The sequence below is a fragment of the Sipha flava genome, unplaced genomic scaffold (assembly GCF_003268045.1).
Source record: "Sipha flava isolate LNK unplaced genomic scaffold, YSA_version1 82_pilon_pilon, whole genome shotgun sequence".
Taxonomy (NCBI): domain Eukaryota; kingdom Metazoa; phylum Arthropoda; class Insecta; order Hemiptera; family Aphididae; genus Sipha; species Sipha flava.
The window spans coordinates 80,737-101,650 of record NW_020273624.1 but is presented as its reverse complement, the minus strand read 5'-3'; the positions used below and the strand labels follow the sequence as shown (position 1 = coordinate 101,650).

The window sequence follows — 20,914 nt, the reverse complement described above, 5'->3', positions numbered from 1 at the left end:
TTACCAAAATCAATTATTTTCAATTTGAAAAAATTTTTATTATATTCATTAACTTTGTAAAAGTTAATAATTTCCTTTGATATTGAAAAAAAATCGAGAAGAATATATAAAAAAAAAAAATACAGCAACATTTAAATAGCAAATATCCGTGTTTTTAATTAAATCTTAATCACTTTTAATTAAGTGATATCATCTCGAGGAAACTGTCGACGCAAACAATGTTTTACTACTACTTTAAAATTTAAATTAGTAATATATTATTGTTACTTATTTATCATCACTATTCCATCAATATAGTTATGACAAGTGACAGCATAGCCTTCAAAAATTATAAATTGTTTTGGTTAAAACTACAATGCTACGAAAATAAATTTCTCATTCTTTACAAAAGATATACTCGTAAAATACAACCTTTGACTTGTACTACATTTTTAAAACTAAGACTTATTATTTTATCGATTCATTCATTTCTAAAATAATTATCTTTATACTTATCTTATTGTACTAAATTATTGTTTTACTAAGCTATAATATTACGTCCATTTGAAAAACAAAATTTAGTTAATATTAAAACTTTTTGAAAATGATTTTTTCATTACTTATTACATATGACTACTGACTATTTTATTAGCCTTAACAATTAATGTGTATTATTATACATTTTTTTTCAGCATTATAACAATAGTATAGTAAAATATAATAATTTAATTAAATGCAATCAAAAATATAAAAATTCTTTCTTGCCTTAAATAATACACTATATTTTATACTAATTTATCTTATTTTCATAAACATCATTAAAATTAGAAACATCTAATCATTGGAAAACAAATATGTATCTGAAACTTTAAAAAATATTTTCAATAAAAAGTGAAGTAATCATCTTAGTATAAGTTGGAATGACTACATTTTAAATTTTATTAAAAAATCATATTTATTAATTTTAATAATTTTTTACAAAATTTCCAATTATTTTTTTCTATCACATGACATTTATGGTTATTACCTCTGTACTCAATTCATTGTAATCACTAGATTTATCCTGAGATTATTTTTTGAAAAATCTTTACATAGTTATATACATATGATAAATATTTTCAAATTAGTAAAAATTAATAAAAAATCAGCATTAATATTATATTGAAAATTCTTATACGCAATATAGAGTTAGTTGATAAAAAATGTAATTTTTTATATCTAACTTTATTGATCACTAATTTACATGCAATGTAACAGTCTTCGTCAAATTCAATGATATTTTTTGGTCTACACCATTTCGATATTTTTGATAATGTTGTTTATTTAAATCGTATAAAATTATATATTTAAAAAACCGAAAAAAACCTATTTTGTTTTATTTTGTGAAAATATAGTGCATTTAATTTTAATAACTGTTTGAGCCGCCATTAGCTCGATACAAGAAAATGAGTTAATAGATAAAATAATACTAATAATAATAATAATAATATATATATACAACATTTTAATCAAGTACAATTAATGGAGTTTTAATAAAACAGGATGGAGATCTGGTTAATGATTTAAAGGTAATTAAAAGTATAAGAGGATAAATAGGAGAGTTTAATAAATAGTTTGATGAGGAAAAAAGAATATGGAAGGGATGAAAGAAGAGCCTTTGAAGTTTAATAGAGAAAGTAACGTAGGACAATCAATTTAATTACTTAATAATATAGAAATAAATGTGAAGATAGAAATAAGCCTCCGATCAGAAAGGCTACAAAGATTTAAAAAATATAAGAACCGGAGAGTAATTATGAGAAAGATAAGGTGTCTTAAGAAAATAAGAGGTAATATTTAGAAATTTAAGTTGAACTCTCGATTATAGCGGCAATAGTGAATTATTGAGGTTTCCAAAAAACAGAACCATATTGGAGTATTTGGAATATTTTCAATTTTTCAAGATTGAAAAATAATAATGGAGAGAGAGTGGCGTCTTAAGATACACCTGAAGAAAAGGTTATAATATTAGAAATTGTAGAATTATATTCAACCCATTGTTTTCGGTCATTCGAATAAAATGAGAGTCAAAAAATAATTGGTTCGCCGAATTCAGAGTCTGATAAAGATTTTATAAGGATACCATGGTCAACTCGGTCAATGGCTTCAGAAAAGTCTGTACAGATCGTATATACTTGTGTGTGTGTAATGAGCGAAAGATATGAAAATAAAGGAGGTAAACATAAAATTGTAAGTAAGTGTTGATGTTCTTAGCCGGAACCTATGCTATTTATCAATTAGAATGGAAATAACTTGAAGTTGAATAAAGCAGAGAACTAATGATTCAAAAATGTTTGCTATATGAGAGATAGTTGCGATAGTTTTAATAACATTTTACGGGTCCTCTATTTTTAAAATTGTTATTAAAGAACATATTATAAGAACGAATGGAAAAATACTTTCATCGAACGATTCCCTAAATAAAAACCAAAAAAAGCTAAAAAAGAATATCACGTAATTTAAAAAAAAATCCCTTGGTATACCATTAGGGGAAGATCTTCTACGAAGAGATGATAGGTGAAAAACAACTTCATAAATAAAGAAATAAGCATTATTAGAAAGATTGTAGGTAGAGGTAGATAAAGAAATAGGAGATGAAGATATTAGAAATATATAATTACATTTCAAATAATTCACAAACAAGTTTGCTGAATCAACTAACCATATTATTGAGGCTAAATGAACTTGGTATACTCGTGGGTGATTTATTTCTGCGAACGAATTTCCAGAAAGCTTATATATAACATTACAGGTAGGTATATATATACCTTGTAAGTAATATTTATATTTTTTGTCAATCCTATAAACTACCCTGAAACAAATTATAATACTATAAAAAATACAATCATCTGAAGACATATAAAACCTTTATATAAATATACATTAATAAATTATACCTTAAATCGATGTTTTCCTATAGTTATTTTAATCACGTGAAATAATACCACACAAGTATTTTAGATATATCCCATCGAACGGTGTGATTTTATGACATCACGTATAAAACACAATTTATATTTAAATACTGCAATAGTCTGACAGCAATTTTCAAACCACCAAAGTTATTGTTTTTCAAAGCACTATATTTTTATACGAGTAAAATAAATATAAAAAAATCTGGTTTTTTTGTTATACATTTCTTTAATGAAATCAATGAAAAAATATACTGGATTGAAAGTACAGTTTTCTACAAATATTGTTGTACATAATAAATTTATGATAATTCGAATAAGCCGAAAATATTATTGACCCAAAAAAGAAAAACACCACTTTAGAAAAAATGGTGGTAAAAATACTTTAAAAAGAAATGTTGGTGTTATAGGTGGGAAAAAATTTGTCACAATAATTTGCCCAATGATTCGTTGCAGTATTAGCACATTTAGGCAACTGTACAATACGATTTTTCATACGTATTATATATTAGAAGGACTTTCACTATAAAAACTAGCTAGTATATAGTAATGTCAATCAAGGAGAAGGATATTCGACGAATAATATTATATTAGTACATAGGAGTTAGGATGATAAAGTGGTTTTCGGGAGTAAAAGTTTAATTAAAAGTTTTACCGCCCTGTGACAATGGACCGTATATACTTAATCCTTAATGTGTAGTTTTGGATTTGGCGTTTTGTACTAGTATTATTGTGTATTTTATATACACATGATACAACGCGTGGCTTTTGCGTTTGGCATTTTATATTAATTTATTTCGTTGTATTCGGACTGGCGACAACGCGTTCGTTTATAATATCGACTCGTTTTCAACCATCGCATCAGTTGTCCTACAGAAGTTATTAAAACTATTGATTTTATAATGAAACATATCAGGGTTATTAAATCATGCTGAAACGTAATGAATACCTACTGCTGCAACGTTGGATAGTTTTGTTCACTCAAAACTTAAGACATATGCAAATTCGTTAGAAGCGTTTAATGTGTTCCGTCCTCTCAAACGCTATGTTATTTCAATAATTACTATACTTTGAAGTACGAAAAGGCCCGAGTATATATAATCACCAAAGAACATCATATGCACTTGTCTGACAGATAATGAGCCGTAAAGTCACTAAAATATGTTTAGCATAGAAATAGAACAATAATAATTAATTGCTAATAATTTTAATCGACAAGAATCGTCAACGAATAATTTCATAATATATACATATGCAACTTCCCCAAAAAAGTGACCCAACCTATAACCATTTGTGTATATTATAATTATTACGTATAAAGAAATTAAAATTAAAACATTTTGTTGACTTCACACAACTTTTAATAATAATAATGATTTCGGATGAATGTTTTCGAGTTCGCCGATAAATTAAACAATCAACCATCACTTTTTCATGTAGGTACACTGCTTATTTTACTATTCCAGGCAACAAAAAATAAAACATATGCGGATTTTGAGTTGAAAACAGACGAAAACGTTTATGCTTTTATACTATTACAGGAGTGATATTGATTATTTTTTTATGTTTTCTGCCAATACAACAAAATACATACAAATTCCTACGAAAACTAAAAATGGTGACTATAATAACTGCAGTTTATTTGTTTTACGTTATAGGCAAGGTTTTCCGTAATTTATTAGGAAATATTTTTTTTTATATCCTTCATATTTGAACATTTTTCATATTCAAATTACCAAATTTTAAATTCCTTTACTGATCCTAATAACATTACGCTTTCGGAGCATTTGTTTTAAATGTAAAGTACCTAATGCACTACGATTTACAATCACCATTTTGTTTAAAAAATAAAAGGAGACCGAATTACTAAATGCTAGCGGGGAAAAATTATGATGATCCGTAATCTTATCCAAAAATAATTCCATCAACTTCTGACTTAAAGCCTAAATAAATTATGAATTTTTTGTTTAATATTACATACAGACAGTATAGTATAAGAAATAGTCTTCTTAAATATTATATATTAATGTATTTGCTAGATGTAATTATTTGTAAAAAGAAAAAGCCTTAAGTATTTGCATATTAAATTTGAATTTTATGTTTTCCATATTTTTAATTTACAACTTAAATGACGCCTAACAACACTATTGTATTATTTTAAAGTCAATATAATTTTTAAGTTCCAAAAACACTTTTTGTTCAAATATTTCCTGGAGATATTTTTTTTTTAAATTAGATCTAAAATCATCATTTACAATTGTTGTATTATGCTTTATAATCCGTGACTGTTTTATTTTAAAATAATAATTATTATGGTTTGGAATTATATAACATTGATTATTATAAAAATAATAATAGTTTTATCATGGCTTACCAATCTTTTAATTTGCAAAGTACGTTTATAATCATCAACGTCAATTTTGAAATTAATATGGCACAATTATTTAGCCATTTGACAAATGCCTATACTTATAAAATATCATATTAGTTGAAGTTGTGCATCGTTTCCGATTCAATTTAATTATTATAAAACTTACATTATAACTGTTTTTGCTCAACTGTCACAAATAATTAATAATTATGGAATAAGTTATTTCAAATTAATTTACAAATAATTCAAAAAATAAACTTTTAAAGATTTATTGAATTCGAAACTGTCAGATTAAAAAGGGGCTTACAGAAGAAACTTCATCCAGTAACTTTAATTTCTTCGATAAATCACAGAATAATTAATCGAAACTCTGTAAACTCTCAATTATTATTAGTAAGTATCTCTCATTTAATACGTGTAAGTAAAATACATTTAAAAAAAAATATAGGAGTTTAGTCATTCAATTAATATAGTACTACAATTACGAATATATAATCATACAGGTAAATAATCGTACTACTATAAATTACAAATGTAAATAAAATACTTGGAATACAAAGAAAAGGAAGTGGAAGTTTCGCAAATAATATAACATTTAATAATTGATGTTTTCAAATAGAAAACTTTGAAAACTCCAAACATAATCAACTTGAAAAATATGATATTATAGTATTAAAAACAATACAAGCACGTATTACATATTTTAAAAATGTTTCAGAAAAGATAAATCATAAATATTATAATATAAAAAAAAAAAAATAGTGCATTTTAATAGTTGCACGCATAACATTTTATAATGTAATACATGTAGCCATAGTTTTATAGATGTTTTCTTATTCTCTTTTTCGCACCTCGAACGCTGTTTATTATAGAATCATAACAACATTTTAATATTCAAAAAGTATTTATAGATTTATGGTTTGAAATTTTTTTATCTTTTTCACCCTAGGAAATATTAATCGGGTATTTGATACATTTTTGAAGAACACGTATGATATTGTTTTTTACCACAACGACTGCATTATAAAATGTGCAACACATGAAATACGTCAAGAAACGTGAACACATTTCGCTAAAATTCGTGTATCGGAAAAAACAATACCGTTTTCAATGAGAAGCGATTAAACATTTTACTAAATTATTTATATATAACATAGCATTTATATCAAATTTTGCTATCCTTGCTACATAAAATATAATACCAATATCAAATTAAGGAAAAAGATAAAAAAAAAAAAAAACGTTTTTTATATTGGCAAATAGAGCAAAGTATCTGATTGCTTAAATATATATATATTGTTCAAGAACTGTACAGAAAATAAAAATCAAAGTCAAATCAGGTCAATAGCAGACACACCGTTTCTTCGGACATTTCGCGCCATATACAATGCATTGGTCCTGGCAGTATTCGTCGGCTCCCGGTAATCCTGTTATTTCACCAATACCGGTACATTGTTCTCTAAAAACACGATAATTTCAAGCTATTTAATTGGTACGATTGTTTTGTTGTACAACAAGTGTAATAACGTTGTAAAGAAACTCACGGGCAAGTACAGAATTCTTCAGGGCAGTTTGATGGAAAGTTTACACAATTGTTTTCACACCATTTATCCATTCCGGGAACGATACGATACTTCTGCGTCGCCACACACACTTGGGCTCTAAATTAAAAGTAAACATTGATATACAACGCATTTATTTATAAGGATAAATTTTGTTTGAATAAAATTAAAATAATTTAATCTTGTAAGATCGTTATTAATGTTATTATAAATGTATGAGTGTAGAGCGTGTACAGCTAAATCCTAATACATGGCAGATTTCGTTTAAAATGAGTTAGCTGCTAGGAAAATATGAAATTAAAAACATTCTGACAAAAAAAGTTTTCAATACTTGTAAAAATATTTAAATTTATAAAAGCGCAGGATAAAAAGAAAAAATTACTTGCCAAATATTTATATAGGAATTATTATTATTTAATTTTAAATATAATTTATTCATTCTTCAGAACACAAATCGAAATTTCATTAAATAAAAATAACATAGCAAATATTTAATAACTTTGTCATATTATGTTCAATATCAATAAAAATATTTCAAAAGATAAATAATATGATACTCTGGTTATAAAACATAATATACATAATAATATACCATACACGAAAAAAAAAATTTAATTGTAAACTAAAAACATTATTAAGTTGACATGTTATTATGAAATGGGTCAAGTGATTATATTGAAAAAATAATGAATAGATTTCCATTTAGTTTATTATAATTATTGAAACAGTAGGGTAGTTCGTCTTATAATTTAAAGGATATATATAGTGGGTTCTGTCATCTCAGCTTTATAATAGAATAAAATAAAAATAAATATATGTATAAGCATAAACAACGTGATTTAGTGTATTCATTTTATAACATTATTATTTTCGGTACTGTCTTTTATTTTTATAAAAAAAAATCACTAAAAAAAATGTATGAACATTTTATGCTTTATTATATTTAATTAAAGCCAATTGATATATATTATTAATTAAAAAATGTTATTGTTTTATTATGAAATCGAATCGTATATTAAAGAAACTTGTTTTGAAAATAAAACCAATAAATCACCAGAAGGCCATATTAGTTAATACTGACTTTATTATAAGTTTAAAAACTTTTGAATAGCATTCATTTCCATAGTATTAAAAAAGTTTCCAGCATTAACAATTTACCTGAGTCTTGAGTCACTAACAAAAATGAATTATTATTCGTTAAAATATGATTTTATTTACTTACGAGTATGCATATTTTTATATATTATAAACTTTATTAAGACCAACAAAAGTGGAGAAACTCTGAATATATTAAAATATAGTCATGTATTCTTAGCATTTGTAAGTTGACATTTTGAATTATCTTTGGGTACTCTTAAAATATTTTGCTCTGAATTATTACTTTAATATTTTATCTACCATATAAATATTTCTAAATTAATTATTTAGAAATGTGTATGTAGTGTTGTTAGTTTTTAATTTTAACTGAATAACATTGAATTCAATATCATCAAAAGAATAATAATTTATGAACCGAGTATATAACAATGTCTTATGCTGTTTTATAAATATTCATACAAATAGCTTAATTTTATATGAACGTATAATATAAAATATTATAGTATAGGCATTTAATATGTAATAAAATAATAAAAAATTTAAATTAAAATTAAAAACTATTTAATGATTAATACTCATAAATTAATATATAAGTAAACACACAAATTGTTTATATATAGAAAAAAATAAAAGCTTAGGTCTGGAATGTTAATATACTTGTAAAGTATGACCAGATAGGTTAGTCGCGATTTTAATGAATTTGTATATACCTGACAATGACTTTTTGACTCAAAATGAGTCGTATTTTATAAATATAATAATACTCCAGGCTAAGCTTTTATTGATTTATTTATTTCTATATATAAATTATTTGTTTATTAATTTATATATTAATTTGTTGTTTAGAGATTATTTTATATAATAATTAATGATTTCCGTTTAATGTATTAATAAAAATAATTGTTTTTATGTGTATCATACAATTATTAAATAATGATAAAACATCATAATAAATTAATATTACCATATATAACATTAACCTATAGTATTTAACGTTAAAAAGTTAATTTTTATTTATTTTATTGGACATAATCGTTATGAGTCATGATATTCATAATATTATGTACACACAATTATAGTTTTTTGGTAACTAATTTGTTTTAAAAATAATATTTAATACCAACGTTAAATTTAAATTTTAGTAGAATGTTCAATAGATACATGTTTGCATAATAAACCATACACATAAATTCAATAATAATATTGTAAATTGTGAAACAATCATTTTTAATAAATTGTATCAAAAGTGAACACAGTTGCGTTTGTTAAAATATTTAATAATTATTCCGCTAAAAGTAATATTTTCGAATTATTACTTAAAGAAAATGTATAACTGTTGCTGAAAGCTGGCAAGTGACAAATATATTAATGTATAACCACAAAAAGCTTTTGCAGAGTGGAATGGAAACTTAAACTTAGCCATCGTTTTCAAATGTACGTGAAATTAATTAAATATAAAGTAATTTTCTACTAAAATTCTATAACTTTTCTTGAAAAATATTTTCAAACGGAAAATGTAAACAGAAGTTTGTTTGTCTTATTTTATTATTTTAATAACTGCATAGTATGTGAAAGCATTTCATTTAATATCGGCAATGTATAAAATTTATTTATAAATTGTAAAATATCGAGAGAAAAGAGTTGCACAAAACATTATTATTTTCTGCGTGGGACGGTCGATTGTATTACATATATATATTCGTTGGAATCTGAATAGTCCGACTAAGTGATTGTATAAACCTCAAATGTCTCTGCAAAACGATTTATACGAACGCGTGTATATATATATATATATATAGATATATCCTCTCGTATACCGCGCATACTTTAATCCACTTTTTGTCGATGATTGTGAAAAGTAAAAGAAAACGTTTGCGGCTGTTTACGCTTTCCAGAGGATACGGAAACGGACCGACGATGTACCGAGAGGTAATATGTACCGTCTTGAAGGAAATGTATAAGAAACGTCTGCGTACACCGACTCCTGCGTGCACGCGTGTCGACGCGGTAGGTTACGATTACTCGACGAGTGGCGGGGTATGGGGGAATGCGTGAAACGAAAACGAACGATTTCGACGAGACGAAAGTCCACGACCGTTTTAGCCGCGTTCGGCCGTCCGCGTGACGAACGGAACGGCCGCGCGCGGTCACACTATCCGCACGGCGCGTCGAACCGTTAACCAGCGGAACGCGCGCGGCCCATTTGCCGACCGAACGATAACGGGTCGGCGACGGGAGGCCGAAGGAATCGCGACCGTTTCGTCCGGGTGTCGTTACAACGACCGGAATGTCCACGTAAACATGGTTTTCTATGGTGTTTGATTTTGTTCTTATCTATTTTTAGGTACACGTTGTTTTGGCCCTTAGAATTTTAATCTTACCCCGGGTAGGATTTTATCCTGGAGGCGCGCTTGTACGTGCGGCCGCAACGAATGGGCTCGCGCGATCCAACGTTCGGCGTCCGCGCGCCGGTGAGGTTGAGCGCGCGCAACGGAATCCGCGCACGGAACCGGGTGAAAAGACGGTTTTTGGCGACACGTTTTAGTTTGTTCGTTTATTTCCCCGCGTTGCCGAACGGGTGAGATTCATCAGGTTTTTTTCGAAATCTGTACCGGATCCTTTGGCGCGATCCCTTCGGCAACCTTCCTCGGACCTTATTGGAAGACGGGAGTCGAGCACAAAACGCCGCCGGAACGTTTGCGCTGTAGAACCGAGCGCCGTAAAACCGAACGGACTTTGAACGCGCGTTTTTCGAACGATGACGGACTCGTTACTGCTTTTAACGGTGGCGAAAAGCGGAAAAGCTCACGGTTCCGTGTTCAAACGAGCAACGGTTTTGTCGGACGGCCCACGTTTTCGGGTCCTATGGTTACATGTGGCCGGCAATGGAAATACGAGCGAATCGGCAGCGGCACGAAGACTTACTTGACCACAAGTGGGTAGTAAACCTGTGGCGCTATACTCAGGTCGCTGCCCCGGAGAGCCGAACTGTAGTGGTGCTGCTGCGGTCGGTTGTGTATGAACTGCGGCGGCAGGCCCGACGTGCTGGTCACTATTTTCACGTCGGCACAGTTCCGGAACGTCTCCGGTCGCCCGCAGCCCAGTCCTTCCGTCCCGTTGTCGCATTTGCCCCACATGTTGCCTGCGAACAGACCACCGTCCTCGGCCATTATTATCATCGTTTTGCGTACCAATAAAACCCGATCCGTGCAGTAAGTGTGTATGAACGTATGTACATTTTAAGAACAACAATAAAACATCCCCGTTACCAATTTTTTTTTTTTTTATCACCGTTTGGTCGGTTGACCGATCGACAGCGGTTATCTTCGGTATAGGGGTTCGGTGAGTTCCCATGCGAAACACATTACAGCAGGTAAGCGGTTTCGAACTATGTAAGATCGAAATTAAAAAATTACAAATATGAAATTTTATATTACCGTCTGTTCCGTACAAATAGCAGAGGCGTAACATGCATGTTAAATACTATGATCAAGAAAAAACAAAAAGTATTATAATTATAATTCAAATCTTTGTCTATATTGTTATTTTTTTTTTTTTTTAATTTTTAACAACGTCGTCGTTCGTCACTTTTCGTGGTAGAAAATCTATTTTAATTCTATAAATACTTGGTCTTTAAGATGTACGTTTATGGGACAGACACAATACATGGAGGTTTGTCATCCTCAGAAGTCCAATTCAAGTGTATACGTAGGTAGATGCGGGATAATCGCTGTTTGGAAAGAACAATAAGCACACAAACACATACGATTACATGACATGTCAAATATTTAAGAGCAATAATCATGTCACACCAAATGAGTTCTAAAACATGAATTATTCCAGTTTTGACTTTGATTGCTTATGAACTAATAAAAAAAGTTATTCTTAGATTATTATAGACTCTAAGAATTGTAATGAATATGCTACTCTATCACCAACATTTTTTTTAACACCTCAAATTACAATACATACATTTTTATGCAAAATCTTGTTAGTTATAAAAAAAATGATAATCTCTACTATTAGAATCATGCTTACATTTAGTGACATTTCTCGAGTTTATTTTGATAATATGTTACGTTTTTGCGAGTATTGATACCAGCTTATTATTAAATGGATCGAAATATGTTTTTGGAAAAAATTGGTGATTACACAATGACGACCAATATAATGATATTAACATAAGTTCACTTGTGAATTACTTCGAAATTATATTTTAGTTGTAACGTTTTTGTCAAGTTTTGTTAAGTAATTAATTATTGAACGTAAAACTGTGAGTGAAAAGAATGCTAATACTTTTAGGCAAAAAGAGGAAACTATTTTATCATATTTGGTCGAAAAGAGGACGTGAGCGAAAAGAGGAAAGTCATTTTTGGGCAAAAAAAGATCCACCCTATCAGTTAATCAAGAAAATTCATTCTACTTAAAAAAAAAAAAGGCCATGGAGAGTCCAACTCCTCATTCCTCCCCGTGAGAACGCCCACGTATTTTTAAACAAAAAGAAACTAGAATATAAATATTCAAATCAATTGATAATTTGTTTACATCCTAATAAAATCTTTCTATGTAATATATGTACATGAAAATATATTGAACCACATCAAAAGTAAATTAGATTTTAAATGCATGTTATACAGTATAGGACAAAAAAACTTATTCAGCAAATATTGTTAAATAGGTAACTAACAAATCAATAATAATTAATAACACATAGTTGATTTAATTTTGATGAATGTTAATAGCCTATTATAACATTATTGCTTACTTAGTCCTTCTGTCACATCACTTTTATTTCGTTAAATATTTAAAAGTATTTTTATTATTTTATACTGATTTATAGTACGAATTTCTTTCCTGAATTATTTCTAATTAAAAAAAAAAAAAAAAAAAAAAATTAAAAAACTTGGCGATAAATATTTCATATTCATTATTAAACATTATTTTCATTAAAATTCATAGAAATATATTTGTATGACAAATATATTTAATTTTCAGCCAAACAGTCAAAAGAAAATATGTGTATATAAAAGTATTAATTCAAAATATAAGTACATAAACGTGCTAAAAATATGTTTAAAAATAAAATACAATTGAAGTATATACCAAAGTTGTGACCCAGAATCATATACACAGTATTAATAATCAAGGAAGAAAAATATTCCATCTAAACATAAACTAGTTACTCAAAGCTATTAACTTTATTTAAAATAAATAAAATGTGAGTTTTAAAGTCATTTAAGTTTGTAGGATTATCGAGATTATTTATTTAAAATCGTACATACATTACACATATTACTACTATGACGTATAATAATAATTATACTAATTAAAAATTATAAATTTTATTATGATTATGAATTTTATGATACAGGAGCGGGGGTCCAATACTTTTATTTTATCTAATAGTGGGAAATTAAAATACACTATATACTATTATTATACTATTTACTATTAAATCGTTGAGAATGTAGAAATTTCAGTGGGGGGTCCGAACGCGAAATCCCCCGCCTTGGGTACGCCATTGATATAATATTGCATATAACATAAATCCTTAGAAACTTAAAGTTTTGATGATACAATTTATTTTATTGAATTATAATTATTATATCGTATGTAAGTTTATTTTAACTAAAATTCTTAAAACTATTGTAATTTTGCAACATTTCTATTTAAATTTTAAATAAAATACGTCGTCTTTTCTTTCTACTGGAATAAATATATTCTGTATTTCCAACGAATTAAGTTAATTGCGAAATTGAAAATGCAAAATTAGATATCAATAGTTTCATTAAACATATCATAACGTATACTAAATACTAAATAAAACTCTTTAATATAAAAAGTATTCGAATTTAAACTTAAATTTTAACTTATGTATAATATTATAAGCACAAGTTTTATAAACAAGATATATATCAACTTATTTAGTAGATGTAAAAAATACAATTTTTATAAAATGAAATAAATTGAAAATTATTCTCTTAAATAATGCTGAGTTTTTCCAGAATATATTACTATTTATAAAAAGCATATTATAATAAATTGCGATGGAAGAATATTTTATAATGGAAAATAATGTAAATATATCAGTATAATAAAAATGTTAATTCCTTGTACATGATGTAGAGCAATGATTCTCAAACTGAGGTACGCGTTACTTAATGCTACGTGGAAGACTAAGGGTGGTACATGGGAGGCCGAATGGTGGTGGTACCTAAGACTAATAAATAAATGTTTTTAATAAAGTTTATAACAGATCTAATATTTTTTTATATTTTTTATAAATAATTAACAATGTCAGCTAATAAATAAATGTATAAATTATTATTTTTGAACATTACTTTACGTTGTTGAATGATGTTTTAATTATTTAAATCAAAAAATAATTTAAATCGTATAGTAAAGTCGTATACAATGTCGTTAATAATCAATGAAATCACGTATATCATATATACTAAAATAAACTTAACACAAATTTTATTAAAAACATCCAGACTTAAAACATGTGTAATTCTATACAGATATGAAACATTTTAAATAAAAATTTCGTATTTAAAAAAAATAAACAAATGAAAACAAACAGTTTGATTTTCACAAATCGAACATAAAATCATTTAAGAATTTACTATATTTTTTACAAAAACCATTTTATATACTATTGTAATTTTATGGTAAAAAAAGTTGTCTACTAACTTTATAAGATAATATTATTCCATTAAATCATAAATAACTAATTCAAACACACTACGACGAATGCTCGTGACCAGTGTAAACGAAAAAAAATCAATCGTTAAATACTAATAAACGAACTCACCGGTATAATAAGTCCATTGAAGAACACATTGAGTACACGTGAGATAAGGCGGTAACCTTACTTTGTACTTGAATATGTCTTTCTTCTTTGAATTCTCCGGAATGAGATAACGAACCTGTCGAGTGCCAGATATGTACAGCGGATACCTTGAATGTAAAAATCAAACGTAAATAATATTTTATATAACCCCAATCGTTTCGTGGTTATTAAACGTATTCTGAATGTTTAAACGGACAAGACTTATAAGTAACAGTAAAACCGTTGATTTATTATGGTGTAAAATTAAATATGTGGTTAATGAACGCCTAACATTTTCATGATAGACGAATATTACTACGTAACCGTACATTTATTTGCCTACCTTTCTAAACACGGTTCGGTCGCTTCGTATCTAGGATTATTGTTTGGACAGAGATACATTTCGAATCTTCCTTTGTGGTTGGCAGTTAGTTCGATCTCAACATCAATTGTCTAAAACCCAGTAAACGGATTATTTTTATTGTAATACTATGGTAACGAAAATCAAGGAATCGCTACATTATTATCTTGTAACGCGTAACATTGAACGTTCTTTTAAGATTTTCAAACCTAGTTTAAAACATAATTTTTATATAATTTCAAGTATCGAAACAGAAGAAATATTTGTCTCATGATTATTTATTAGAAATAATAGATAGCAAAAATATATAACTTTTTTAACGTATATGTTTTTAAAGTCCGAAGTCTACATAAACGTTTAGGACATACTTTAAGTGACTATTTTAGAATCGTATTAAGTTAAATTATTATATTATTAAATATTATTAAAATTAGTATTAAATTATCACATTATTATAACTTTCACTAAAAATCTATGACTCAACAAAGTCATAACATTTAGATCTATAACTTACAATTGTAAAAAACTAAAATAGTTGTAATAGCACTAAATGTGCTGAAACATTTTATAATTATAATAAATAAAAAAAAAAGTTAAATAATGCAAGTTATTGAACAAAATAACTAACAATATTTATATATTATCATAATTAGCTAATAGGTTCTTATATTGACTATTAACTTTTTTTATGGATTATTCGCCTTACATTGAACACCAACTTCACGTATCTAATTAAGAACAAGATAATTTTTCATTAAAAGACATAAGGTAACAAAATTATTATATATTTTTTTTCTATAATTAAACATTATCGAGAGTGGATACTTATCGTGTCGTATTACTATTTTTATACCTATGCAGATAATTTTCCGTTAAAATGGAGCAATGTCTACTTAATATAATGAATTTATCATTATTCATGCGTATATAACGACACTCATAAATATTAATTACTTTTTAATATTTACGTATAAATATAATAAAATAATTGTTGAGAAAAATGATTAGTCAATACAATTTATCATGATTAAAATTGAACTTCAAATATTACGAAAAACTATTTATTCAATGAAAAAAATCAGCATTTTCCTTCGGGACAGCTAAATAACACAAATGTACAATAAATGTATTTTTCGATTCAAAAATTAAAATTATTACCAGTCCTAAAGTATACACCGATAGTATTCGGCTCAAGTAGTAATCTAATTTTTTTCTCGTAAAATATAATTATTATTTTATTATATAACTTATATTTTTAATTAAATTGAAAACAAAATAAAAATAATTCAATGTTTAGAATAAATTCATACATTTATTACTAATGTCCAATTTAAAAAATTGATTGGAGAAATCTGATTATATTTGAATATAATACAATTATTTTTACACAAAAAATTAAACAATAATTATTATTATAGAATCAAAAAATTAGTGGATATTTACTTTAAATGCACAAGGCATTCATTTTTTCTAATTCGAATACAACAACATTCGTTGAACATTTGTTTGTAAGCCGTCTTAATATCAATATGATTTAGGACATCACCGATAAATAAGGTTTAAGCAATTCCATGTAATTAAACAAGAAAAAGTTTACTTTATACATTTTAGAAATGTTAAAACTTTATGACCTAGTTTATATAATATGGTACGTTTATTATCAGTTTAAAAATTGTAATATTTTAAGTTTATTAGTAAACCAATGTAATTAAAAATAAACGTATTATTTATTTAAGCTACATAAAGAGTTAAATTTATGAACAGCTAAAACAAACTTAATTTACTTTCTTAGAAGCAAATCCAATTTTCGTTTTAATTAAAGTATACTTTGTGCTAAACCATTAATATATTTCAACTTTTTATACGATCATTGAGTTTCACTAAAGAGAATGAAAAAATCAAATTTCTCATTCTTCGTTCTTCGATATCATTATTGTAAATTACATTTGTGTGTGACCCAACGTTAATTATATGCAACCAATTTCAATAGCCTTTATCTATAACATTTAACAGAGAATTTTGATAATTTCCAAAAAGCTCTGGTTCTTTAGAAGATTTCAATTCGAAATGACATACCAAGTAAAAGTTTCGCTAAAACTTTCTTTCCCAAATTGTGTTTTATTAATATTTCACGAGGCCATTAAAGTTCTTAAGAAAAGTTAAAGTGTAAATGGTAATTACTTCCATAGATTTCATATTAGAAGGTCTTTATATTTTATTTTCTCGCCCGCCCCCACCCCCTCTCGATCCTTTTATCCCACTCACCAATAGTGCACCAAACTTTATTCGACGATTAAATAATAAAGTATATCGATTGCGGCAAGTTATATATGTTATCAAATAGATATCTTATGTGTTGCAAACGATGTAGAAAATATTGGTAGGTATTTTACGATCGGGAAAAATTAAATCGCGACAAACGTAATCAAAACCATCACAACAATAGCGATAGTATTATGCCCTTCATTCATTCGAGCGGGTAACAGCAACACGCTTGTAATTATTTCAATTGACCTTACCTGACCTGCAAAATAATGCCTGCTGATTATCCCTCGACCGTATTCACCCCCCGCTTCATGTCGTCTAGGCTGAGCTTGATCGTACGCGTCCCCGCACACTCCACATTTCCCGTCGTTAACGCTCCATTGAACTAAAAACATACATTATACTACGATCTTACTTGTTTTTGATTTGTTATTTTTTTTCGCACTCTGTGTTTTAATACTATCGATTCAATCTCGACAAATTAAAATAATTTTATATTTTAAATTTTCATCGTACCAGAATAGCCACCACAAAACAGTTCGTTATCATTGTAGTCCACCGGATTAGGATATCCAAACCGCCACATGCTATTTCTTGCAGGTGGCTCCATAAGTCTTCCGTGTCCGACCACAGAGCTCAATTGATAAATCTAAAGAAAACGAGAAATATTCTTTAATAATTTATTTTTAAGGCATTCTTATTATTTTATTTTATATCATCCGATTTTACGAGACGGATTTATCCAAATATCACCAAGTAAAAAGTAAAATATGAAATTGGTTCTAGATGATATTTCAATGGGTCAATTTTCAAAAACTAAGAAAAAACTTTAACTAAATTCGAGATTCATCAACTATAATTGTCACATACTATTTTATTTTATTTTTTCTATTTACACAATTTTAATTAAAAGAATTACTCCAATTATTATAATCATGAGATTTCTGATAAAATATATTAATATATATATATATATATATATATATATATATTAAGATATTAATATATCTATTTGGCATTTTTAAAGAGCCATTCTAAACAGTTTCTTGCTAGTTGCAAAAAACTAACAAAAAATTTTAAAAAAACAACAAAATATATGGCATATCGATTATAAACAAAATCTAATTTGTGTTTTCATCGTAACTCAAAAAAATAATAATTGTGTAGAGACTTGAAATATTCACTAAATGCTTATATTACTATTTTCTATAAATAGAATAATTTTGAATTTAATAAGTATTTAAAGAAAACTTTCGTTTTCATGCTTTCTTATTTTTTTTCGAAAATATTGATGAAATAATTTTGGTTCAACAAAAATATTTGAAATTTAATACAAAGTTCTTCATATATCTTTATTTCTAATTATCTAAAAAAAGTTGACTTTAATAACAAAAAATAAATAAAAATGTACGCGTGTTTAAAAGTTAAATATTTTCAAAATATTAAAATTCCCGAAAATCCAATACATTGTTGTTAACATTTCTTAACATTTTAAGTTTTTATAATTAAAGATTAAAAACAATATACGATATTTACAACATTTCTTATATAATTTTATTTGTAGCCAAAAATAATAATTACTGGAGAGTCACAAAAATGATTTATAAATGTAACAAAATAAAATTTTGATCAAGTCGTATATTTCAACGAGTATTCATGATAGTATCATGTATCGTATTACGATATTAGTTATTTAGTTAATGTAATTATACCAATAAATATAAATGTAATATCATTCATTTATCCTTGTATATCAAATCAAATTTAAATTTCAAATGCTTATAAAATAAATGAATCTTAATTTTTCAATTAACTAGTATTATAATATATTATCTATAATAAAACAATAGTTTTTTATACAAATTTTGTATTACATTTTCAAGGCTTTTTGTTAAATCAAAATTAAATTAAATCTTATCAATATTTTTGAAAAAAAAAAAACATTAAAACAATCAAAACAAAGAAAACATCATGTAATTTAAATTTTCCATAAATAGTTAAAAACTATTCCATCTGAAAAAAATGATGTTATAAATATTTAATAAAAATGTCAAGTCTTAAGAATTATAATTTTTTAAATTTCAATGAATTTAAAAAATCTATTTTGTCGAAGATTAATATTCTGTAAATATTAAATTATTTTACAACTTTTTATCTTTTCTTCACAGTAATTTAAAATATTGTTGTGAAATTCTTGAAACGACCTCCATCAATAAATCAAATAGACAAAAATTGATATCAGAAAAGTTCTATTATTATGATAATTGGAGCAATTTTTCTATTCAAAATCGTGTAAACAAAAATAAAAAAAATAATATGGACAAAATGATAGGTGATTTTTAATAAGAATTAAGAATCTTAGTTGAAATTTGAAGTTTTTTTGTAACTTTTTTTTTCCTCTCAATTATATTTAAAAATATTTAAAAATTCACTCTCCCTCCCTCTTCCAATATATCAAGTAGAAACCATTTTCATCTTTTAATTTTTATTTTATGATGATCGGAGCAATTATTGTGATCGAAGTTGTTTACACAAACACGAAGAACTATAATTGGTAAAACCAATATATTCTTCACTTCACTGAGGATTTAAAAAAAAAAAATAAGAGCCAACTAAACTTCAAACTTTTAAAAACCTTTTTTTTTCATTTTTGAAGCTTTTTTTGTATCATATAAATGTAATAGTAAAACATTAAATTCAGTTTTGAAAACTCTGTTAACATAGTTCATTTTAATTTAATAAAATTATATATTATAAATAATTTACTACTTAATATAGTTTTCTCTTTAAAAAAAAGTTGATCTTATATATTATGAAAATATGTACATTGTATAATTTTTATCGCAAAAACAACTATTTTTTTAAAATATTTTTAATAAACATCATTATTAAGTCATTAGTTTCTTCATTGTGCTAAAAATCTAAATGAAAATATTATTCAATTGTAGATACAATATGATTACTTTTATTTAATTAACACTATTATACCTAGTTTAATATATTTTTTTTCCTTATAATAGTTATTCTTTAGAAGATCCAATTTCGGTAATAACATTTTTTATTATGAAAATATAAAAATTAAAAATTAATTAATAAACGTTTTTATAAAATTATGATACATCATCTAATCTAAATCTATAGATTTTATGCGAGAACTTAAAATAAATTTACATACAATCATTGATTTTTTGAAATTATTTTTATTTATTGAAGAAAAAAAATAGGATATTTTTTATTTTCAATCTACCATAAAATCAAATTGCCATAATAGAAATGAAAATTATTTAAATTTATACAAATAATAATTGTAAGATATCCATATTTTCAATGGATATAAATATGATTTATTTATAATTTATCATATAATTTAAAAATTATATATCATATTCTTTGAATTTTAAAATATAATTTTATTCAAATACACAAGTGAATACTTTTGTTATTTCGTTATAAGTTATTCAATTTGTTTATTTATTAGTACAAAAAGGGCGTTGC

General features: G+C 26.2%; 1 protein-coding gene across 4 annotated transcripts in view; it reads right to left on the bottom strand.

Moving 5' to 3' along the window:
• Positions 1-6,543: 6,543 nt before the first annotated feature.
• The window catches only part of LOC112693232, a 29,801-nt gene continuing 15,430 nt past the window's right edge, over positions 6,544-20,914 (bottom strand). For all 4 annotated transcript variants that reach the window (XM_025568211.1, XM_025568215.1, XM_025568214.1 and 1 more), the window contains exons 3-9: positions 17,936-18,068; positions 17,674-17,804; positions 15,137-15,246; positions 14,776-14,921; positions 10,887-11,103; positions 6,846-6,962; positions 6,544-6,760 (exon numbers count right to left, since the gene is read on the bottom strand). In XM_025568211.1, coding sequence (XP_025423996.1) covers positions 6,643-6,760; positions 6,846-6,962; positions 10,887-11,103; positions 14,776-14,921; positions 15,137-15,246; positions 17,674-17,804; positions 17,936-18,068 — 972 coding nt within the window. In that variant the 3' untranslated portion in view covers positions 6,544-6,642. The remainder of the gene's footprint in view (positions 6,761-6,845; positions 6,963-10,886; positions 11,104-14,775; positions 14,922-15,136; positions 15,247-17,673; positions 17,805-17,935; positions 18,069-20,914) is intronic.